General features: G+C 42.6%; 1 protein-coding gene across 8 annotated transcripts in view; it reads right to left on the bottom strand.

Annotated features, from left to right (window-relative positions):
* Window positions 1-6,164: 6,164 nt before the first annotated feature.
* The window catches only part of CHRDL1 (chordin like 1), a 125,576-nt gene continuing 122,076 nt past the window's right edge, over window positions 6,165-9,664 (bottom strand). For all 8 annotated transcript variants that reach the window (XM_065916151.1, XM_065916148.1, XM_065916149.1 and 5 more), the window contains one exon: window positions 6,165-8,498. In XM_065916151.1, coding sequence (XP_065772223.1) covers window positions 8,368-8,498 — 131 coding nt within the window. In that variant the 3' untranslated portion in view covers window positions 6,165-8,367. The remainder of the gene's footprint in view (window positions 8,499-9,664) is intronic.

Here is a 9,664-nt window from a genome sequence, read left to right as displayed (position 1 = left end):
AATCAAAGGCTTTGGCATAGTCAATAAAGCAGAAGTAGATATTTTTCTGAAACTCCTGCTTTTTTGATGAACCAGCATATGTTGGCAATTTGACCTCTAGTTCCTCTGCCTTTTCTAAAACCAGTTTGAACATCTGGAAGGTCACAGTTCAAGTACTGTTGAAGACTGACTTGGAAAATTTTGAGTGTTACTTTACTAGCGTGTGAAATGAGTGCAACTGTGAGGTAGTTTGAGCATTCTTTGACATGCCTTTCTTTGGGATTGGAATGAAAACTGACCTTTTCCAGTCCTGTGGCCACTGCTCAGTTTTCCAAATTTGCTGGCATATTGAGTGCGGCACTTTCACAGCATCATCTTTTAGGATTTGAAATAGGTCAACTGGAATTCTATCACCTCCACTAGCTTTGTTTGTAGTGATGCTTCTTAAGGCCCACTTGATTTTGCATTCCAGGATGTATGGCTCTATGTTGGTGATCACACCGTCATAATTATCTGGGTCTTGAAGATCTTTTTTTGTATAGTTCTTTTGTGTATTCTTGCCACCTCTTCTTAATATCTTCTGCTTCTATTAGGTCCATAGTGTTTCTGTCCTTTATTGTGCCCATCTTTGCATGAAATGTTCCCTTGGTGTCTCTAATTTTCTTGAAGAGATCTCTAGACTTTCCCATTCTATTGCTTTCCTCTATTTCTTTGCATTGATCACTGAGGAAGACTTTCTTATCTCTCTTTGCTATTCTTTGGAACTCTGCATTCAAATAGGTATATCTTTCCTTTTCTTCTTTGTCTTTCGCTTCTCTTCTATTCACAGCTATTTGTAAGGCCTCCTCAGACAACCATTTTGCCTTTTTTCATTTATTTTTCTTGGGGATGGTCTTGATCCCTGTCTCCTGTACAATGTCACGAGTCTCCATCCATAGTTCTTCAAGCACTCTATCAGATCTAGTCCCTTAAATCTATTTCTCACTTCCACTGTATAATCGTAAGGCATTTGATTTAGGTCTTACCTGAATGGTCTAGTGGTTTTCTGCACTTTCTTCAATTTCAGTCTGAATTTGTCAATATGGAGTTCATGGTCTGTGCCACAGTCAGCTCCTGGTCTTGTTTTCATTGACTGTATAGAACTTCTCCATCTTTGGCTGCAGAGAATATAATCAATTTGATTTCGGTATTGATCATCTGGTGATGTCCATGTGTAGAGTCTTTTCTTGTGTTGTTGGAAGAGGGTGTTTACTATGACCATGGCATTCTCTTGGCAAAACTCTATTACCCTTTGCCCTGCTTCCTTCTGTACTCTAAGGTCAAATTTGCCTGTTACTGCAGGTGTTTCTTGACTTCCTACATTTGCATTCCAGTCCCTTATAATGAAAAGGACATCTTTTTTGGGTGTTAGTTCTAGAAGGTCTTGTAGGTTTTCATAGAACCGTTCAATTTCAGCTTCTTCGCATTAGTGGTTGGGGAATAGACTTGGATTACTGTGATATTCCTTGGATACTGTGGGTTTCCCTGGTGGCTCAGAGGTTAAAGCGTCTGCCTGCAATGTGGGAGACCCGGGTTCGATCGGGAAAATCTGGGAAAATCCCTTGGAGAAGGAAATTGCAACCCACTCCAGTATTCTTGCCTGGAGAACCCCATGGAGAGAGGAGCCTGGTAGGCTACAGTCCACGGGGTCACAAAGAGTCGGACACAACTGAGTGACTTCACTCACTTCATTGTGATATTCAATGGTTTGCCTTATAGACGAACAGAGATCATTCTGTCATTTTTGAGATTATACCCAAGTACTGCATTTTGGACTCTTTTGTTGAATATTATGGCTACTCCATTTCTTCTAAGGAATTCTTGCCCACAGTAGTAGATATAATGGTCATCTGAGTTAAATTCATCCATTCCAGTCCATTTTAGTTCGCTGATTCCTAAAATGTCGACATTCACTCTTGTCTTCTCCTGTTTGACCACTTCCAATTTGCCTTTATTCATGGACCTAACATTCCAGCTTCCTATGTAATGTTGCTCTTTACAGCATTGGACTTTACTTCCATCATTTTCCTTAGGTACAGAGAAAATGTCCTGAAGGCTAGCCTTGCCTCTGAATATTTAATCTCCAGACTGCTTTCTTTCCCAACTGGAGAAAGTATCTCATCACATCGACTATTCACTTGGCAAATATTTATTGAATGTCTGGAAGTGCTGGGTACTGGGTCCCTACCCTCTTGGAGTTCTCCAGACTCATCAGGGAGACTAGCTGGGCAAATGCTTCTCATTTTAACACACGAAGGCATGTAAAAGGTGAAGGCACTCACTGTCCTCATTTCTACAATAAGGTCAGTAATAGGAACTATGTTATAAGGCTGTGCCAAGGATTAACTGGGAAAACATGCATGTCAATTGATGACTACAGTGACTGGCAAGTGTTTTGGTTGTTATTTCCTAGGGTGACAATTATCTGTGCTAAAGGTGGTGGACAAGATCGGAGATGAGCAATAGGAGTTTTAAAAAATGAGTAGGTGTTTGTGAAGTAGAAACATCAGAGGATGAATGTTCCAGGCAAATGGAGCTGTGTGCGAAGACACAAAAGTAGTAAGGACCCAGTAAGTATTTGGAAAATGGATTTGACATGTTGGAGGATAGAGTACATAAGGAGAAATGGAAAATGGTGGTAAACTACTGGGGGGCAGGCAAGGCTCCAGAGAGGAGGTGACATTTGGACTGGGTCTTGAAGGATGAGTAGGAGTTTGCCAGGCAAAGAAGAAGAAAGAATATACTAGTGGGCAACACATACACAAAGGCACAAAGTTGTATATGAACTATTTGGAAGACTGCATGCTATGGCCAGGGCTCTGCATTCAAGGACTTCTCTCCTCTGCTTAGAGGATTCAGAGATATCAGACCTTGTTTGGCAGATTGGTGGGATGGGCCCCCTGAAGTCAGTTTGCATGAGGGATTCACTCATGAAAAAAAGCAGTGCATGTGCACCAAAGGAAAGAGGGATGAGGGGAACAGACTCACATCTGTCTTACAGGTTTATACAGGCAAACCTCAGAGACATTGCAGGTTCGGTTCCAGACTACTGCAATAAAGCAAATATGCCATTAAAGCAAAGCACACAATTTTTTTTTGGTTCGAGTACACATAAAAGTTATGCTTACACTCTAGTGTATTCTCTGAAGTGTGCAACAGCATTATGTCTAAAAAAACAATGTGCATACCTTAATTTTAAAAAAGGCCTTATTGGTAAAAACGTCTAACGACCATCTGAGCCTTTGGTGAGTTGTAACCATTTTACAATGGGCTTCCCTGGTGGCACACTGGTAAAGAATCCACCTGCCTGTGCAGGTGACACAGGAGATGTGGGTTCCATCCCTGGGTCAGGAAGATCCCCTAGAGAAAGAAATGGCAACCCACTCCAGTATTCTTGCCTGGGAAATCTCATGGACAGAAAAGCCTGACAGGCTACAGTGCACAGGGTCACAAAAGATTCAGACACGACTGAGCATCCACACACGCAGTCTTCTTACAATAGTAACATCAAAGATCACTGACCACAGATCACAATCACAAATATAAGAATAATGAAACAGCTTGAAATATCATGACAATTACCAAAATGTGACTCAAAGAAAAAGCATGAACAAATGCTGTTGGAAAAATGGCACTGAGAGACATTCTTGAGACAGGGTGGCCACAAACCTTTAATTTATAACGTATGCCATAGCCTTGGAGCATGATAGAATGAGGGTGCCTGTATTCAGCAGAACCTCTCCATACTGGCAACTGAACCCTGAGGACAGCTGAAAGTGGAAACTAAAGGGCTTGTTAAAGGCTTGTTTCCTTAAAAACTCTAGGAGACTCAAACACAAGCAGACTGTGCTTTGGTCCACACAATACATATGCACCAACTCTGTGTAAACTGTTTTCGTGTAAGGTGACAAGGTATAACAGTTCAGGGGAAGGGAGGAGGGCCTTCTCTCCACTTGTGCACAGGATACTTTGGCACTGTAGAATATTGAGGGCTCCAGAACACCACCAATACGGTGGCATCTCTAGGCCAGCACAAGGCACACCCACCTGTAATGTCACAGCTGGTGGCCATGGTGACTGTCAGGACAGATGTGCTGATGGAGGCAGTAGACAGCCATCTTTTTTCCAGCAGTGCCCTTCGCAGAGGAGTGCCAAAGCAAGGAAAAGCTAAAAGGGTAGGTAATGTGGTGGCAGGCAGGACTTGTCCTTGAACCCATATTATGAGAGGATCTTAGGAGATTCCTGGGACTCCCTTGGAGGAGGGGAGTAAAAACTATAGGAAGAAAAAGACCCTGAAAGAGGAAGATAAGGGCAAAAGGCAATAAACATGGGCTATATTTAGGGGATCAAATGGGTAGGACTTGGTGAAATTTGGATGTGGGATATCGGGGAAATGATAGCACGCCAGGTGGAGCCAAGGTGTCTGGTTTGTGGTTCCCCCAATGGAGGTGTTTATTGCGATTTACAGCCCATCATTCCAGAAGAAAGTATGTCAGGTATAAAGTGGGACCAAGCTAAGAGAGATGATGGGAACTAGGTGTAGCTAATTCACAGTAAGGGGTTGGCAACCAAAGGCCAAAAATTTGTCTGGGTTGTGGGCAAGGGCTCTGTGTGGGGGTGTGGCTTCTTATGCAACCCAAACAGCAAGTTAACCTGACTTGCCCATCACTTTCCATCTTTTCTTCTCTATAGGATCCCTCCCTTCAGTATTCAGACATGGCCAAACATTTCCCATGTTTAAGACAAAAATTTTCCCTTGACCTCATATCTTTCTTCTGCTACTTCCTTTAGCTTCTGATGGCTCAGTGACTTTAAAAAAAAAAAAAAAAAAAACCTGCCTGCAACACAGAAGACATAGGTTCAATCCCTGTGTCAGGAAGATCTTCTACAGGATGGCATGGCAACCCACTCCAGTATTCTTGCCTGGAAAATCCGACGGACTGAGGAGCCTGGCTGGCTACTGCCCATAGGGTTGGAAAGAGTCAGACATAACTGAGCGACTAAAGACAGCATACAAAGGGTTGCCTCAAGCTGCTGCCTCCAAATGCTCATCTCCCTACTCACTTCTGGCCTCTGCTCCTATCACTTCCCCAGTATTTCACCACCACTGACCTCTGTGTTGCTAACATCAATGTGTCCTTTTCTGTTGCTGTTGTTCAGTCACTAAGTCATGTCCAACTCTTTTCGACCCCATGAACTGCAGCACACCAGGCTCCTCTGTCCTCCACTATCTCCTGGAGTTTACTCAAATTCATGTCCATTGATGCTATCTAACCATGTCACACATAGCCTTTTGAAGGGGCTTCCCCAACAAATCAGAGGGTAAAGAATCTGCCTGCAATGCAGGAGACACAGATGAGGGTTCAATCCCTGGGTTGGGAAGATCCGCTGGAGAAGGAAATGGCAACCTACTTAAGTGTTCTTGCCTGGAAAATTTCAAGGACAGAAGAGCTTGGTAGGCTATAGCCCAAAGAGCTGCAAAGAGTCAGACAGAGCTGAGCAACTAAGCACAGTCTCCTTTTCTGACCTTACATAATTTGACATTGCAGATCTCTTGTATCTTGACTTCTGTGATAGAACTAATTTAGCTGGTATAAGAGTTTGAGGGAATTTAGTCTGGATCGAAATATGTAACAATACTTTTCCTTTGTTCCCTATGCAAATTTGCCACCGAGCAGCAGACCAAAATTGAGGCCCTCTTGAAACTCATGTCAATGGCCTTCTGTCCCCAGGCTCTTAAATGTCTTGGCCTAAATAGAAGCCATAAATCAATGGCCATTTTCAGTGCCATGCCATTTTTGAACATTCATGGCCATGAGTAAATGTTCACTATGCACCAGACACTAGTTTAATCACCTAACATGAACTGACAGAATTAAATTTGACGGCAAGATTGCAGGCAAAGGTCGACGGTACCACTATCATCCCCATTTTATAACTGGGGTGACTGATACAGCTGCTAAGTGTGGAACTGGTATTAAAAACTCAGGTCATCTGACTACAAAGTTGTCACTCCTAACCACGAGGCTATAGTGTGAGAGGGGTGTCAGGCTGAGTGTGCAAAAGCCAGGCCCTCATCACCGGTTACCCAGCCCAAGGTCCGTGCTGCCCAGAGTCAATCACTCACATGACATTCCTGCACAGGATTTTCCCAAATGAACATTTTATTAATTTAAAAATCCAGAAATACAGTGACTACATAAATAAGTACCCTATTTAGGTACATGTCCTGTGAGAAGAGTGAAAAGGTAATACTGTTATGTTATTCTTACTTGTTTACATGAGTTAACTAGAAAATGGCTACAGCTGCTAAGTGGTACTTATGGGCTTTGCTTATTCCAAGTGTTTATGGTACAAATAAATACACAAGAAGAACCACATCCATTCCTCTCTACTAAGTACAGGCGGCTCGGCCTCTTTTCTCTCTGCAACACCGAACATTGGTGGGTTTCTACGTTGGCCTCGCCCAGCACCCCAGCTCCTGCTTCACACTGCGCCTGGCCAAGGTGTGTCCCGGCGCCTGCGGGCAAGAGTCTATCTAGGGAAGCTCCCTGGGTGTTCCTTTTAGGTTGAGCTTTCAGAGAACACCTGGGTGGGAAGGTTTTGGGGCTGAATCATCAGAAGAGGAATCACCACTGCCTCAGGATCCAATGACTTGGCTCCACACTATGGAAATACTGCCACCTCTGGGTGGGAGACAGCAGCTGCTTAATGTTCAACCCCCACACCCCCACCACTAATACTCTGGATGTCCTCCTTCCGTCCCCTCCCCCTCTCGAGAACAATGTGTCTGAGAGGCTGGTCCCCTGAAGGCCTGGCCACCAGGTCTCTGTGTCTCTTTGATGAGTACAGACTCCTTTATGCCAGGTTGCCATAAAGACCGGACCTTTTACATTTTTCCCTATTAGTGTCAAATAACGAAAAAAGTTCATCTTACCTATGGTCACAGAGTAGGAAAAATGGGATTTCTCGGTCCTTAATATTTAAGTATTCACTAGAGTTCACCAAGGCACCCCCTGAGGGGATAAATCTAGAGAGCAGGTTTGAGATTCCTGCTGTGGAGAATTTATTGTTTTCCCTCAGAATGGATCACTTGGGCTCTGGTATTAGGCTTCAAAGAGACATTTTTGGAGCAGCCCTCATTGGGATCCATGATTCAGATTCATGGTTGGTGCATGAGAGGAGAATGGTAGGAAAGCTTAGGATAAGGATTGTTATCAGAATCCCCATTTCCCCCAGTGAGCGATAATTCTCCTAACTGAAGCTTGGGAGGATGGAGTCCCTTTGCCAAGTAAAAACCAACTCCTGTAATTGGAGAAGAGAAACTGCCCTTTTAAGAAGCTTCTAGAATTTCATCATTTAACCAAAATTTTTGGACTAGAGAACTATGACTTCAGGACAATAAGTGAGGATTGAGTTGTTAATTGGTAAGTTTTGTTGACTTGAAAACACATGGCTGACCTTGCTGACTTCTAGCAACTCTTTTCTTAAATAATTATTTTCTTTTATGTAGACTCACTTTCTAAAAGTTTTACTCAATTCTAACTTCTTTTTTTTTTCAATTCTAACTTCTTTATGGAGGTTTAGGGAGAAAAGAGAAGTGGTGTCATAAGGTAAAAGTTCTTTTCCACCTCAAAGTGAAGGCAGCCATGAAATGGTGTTCTTATTCTTTCCCAGAATCAGTGCCATCAACAACCACATCATCGACCCAAGGGCAGGGCCTTCTGCTCACAACTCCTTATTTATCCTCCTGGGTGCCAACTGCCTCCAAGTTACTTGGGAGTCAGGCAAGGGAAAGAAGGGGAGAGTCTACACTAGTCTTGCCTCAGAATGAAGGCTGTAGTTCAGTATGTGTGTGTGTGCGCACACGTGTATGTGTACCTGTGTGTGTGTGTGAATATGGGAAGTTTTTTTTTAAACACAAGACATTCTAAATTTTAAAGAGAAGAATTTCATACTAATATTTTCTCTGTACTAAAGAACTCCTACTAAGCAATTCCCTTCTCTTTCTTTCACTGGAATAACTTTCTAGATAGAAACCCAGGGGTTTTGTTTACTCTTTAACCTGTAAAGAAATGTGATTCTCCCAGACACTAGAGCAGTGTTGTGGCGTCCTAGCCCTCTTCCTCCCACAGAGAATTGAAAACTCTTTTAGTCTCTTTGGAGGAGATGTTTAAGGGCTGACATACCACTCCAATAAAGGAGCAAGTTATGCTGTGCACGGCGTGAATAATTGACTGCATTTGAGTTTGGGGTTTTAGGACACTGTTGACTTAAGCAAAGTAAGCCTGCAGTCCAGCTGCAGCTTGAGTTTTCTTGCTTTACTCTATCCAATACTGTCTGTCTTGTCTAACAGTGGCCCTTTTCAGACCTTTCCAGGTACAAAACTTTGACCAAATCTTCAAGTTCCGTTCGGCACACACGACTTGAACACATCTGGCTGATCTGGGCTTCTCCTTCAGTGAAGATCTTCCACTGGCCTAAAAGGCAAACACAAAGTGGCCCAGAGATGTGAGAGGAGGGCAGAGCCAATGAGGAGCAGAACTGACACACCCAAGCCTTCCCTGCACGCTCACAGATCCTCCAGGAGAGCTTGAAGACAGGTGTCATGAACTTTCAGCAAAACAGACCCTGAAACACTTTCCTGGGGACAGATATGGAACATGGGTCACAGGGTCTTCATTTCAACACAGCATTTGTCAGAATCGTAAGAGTAAAACCTAAGTGTTATTCTTGGGATTTTTACAGTCTACTTAGTTAGCATTTAGGACTTGCTTCACTATAAGATCGTTAGCTCTTAGGTGGCAGTAGGTCAAATAAGGCACTTTGGGGACCTGTACCTGGTGCATTCCTGGGGCTTGGCTTACTCTCTGAGGCCTGAATATTAGTTTGGGTTACTTGATTGTTTACTACTCGTTTCTTTATTCCTGCCACCCTTTGTCAAAAACTCTCCCCTCTCAGTTCCAGTGAAGTGGATGAACCTAAAGCCTGTTATACAAAGTGACGCAAGTCAGAAAGAGAAAAACAAATATTGTATATTAACATAAATATATATATATATATATATATATATATATATATAAAATCTTTAAAGATGGTACTGATGAACCTATTTGCAGGGAAGGAATGGAAATGCAGGCAGAACAGACTTGACACAGTGACAGAAGGAGAGAGTGGGACAAATGGAGACAGTAGCATCGACATATATACACTATGATGTGTAAAATAAATAGCTGGTGAGAAGTTGTTATATAACACAGGGAGCCCATCATGGTGTTCTGTGATGGCTTAGGGGGGTGGGAGTGGGGGAAGGGAGGGAGGCTCAAGAGGGAGGAGACATATGTATAATTATGACAGATTTGCATTGTTGTACAGCAGAAACCATCACAACATTGTAAAGCAATTTTCCTCCAAGTAAAAAATAAAATAAAAGCACTCTAGATATATTTAAATGGATACTAAATGCTAAGAATGAGAATATAGATATTTGAAGGCCCTTTGCAAAGAACTGGTAAAATAGTGCTCCCTTCATCTATTGATCTATTTTAGACTGAGTCAATCTTTTTTTTTTAATTTACATGTCATTAAACTTGATTAGTATATACAAAGAAAAAAAAAACAACTCTCCCCTCTGTTTTGTCTTATG

The sequence above is a fragment of the Muntiacus reevesi genome, chromosome X (assembly GCF_963930625.1).
Source record: "Muntiacus reevesi chromosome X, mMunRee1.1, whole genome shotgun sequence".
Taxonomy (NCBI): domain Eukaryota; kingdom Metazoa; phylum Chordata; class Mammalia; order Artiodactyla; family Cervidae; genus Muntiacus; species Muntiacus reevesi.
Note: the sequence above shows the minus strand (reverse complement) of the source record. Positions and strands in the feature narration are given on the sequence as shown.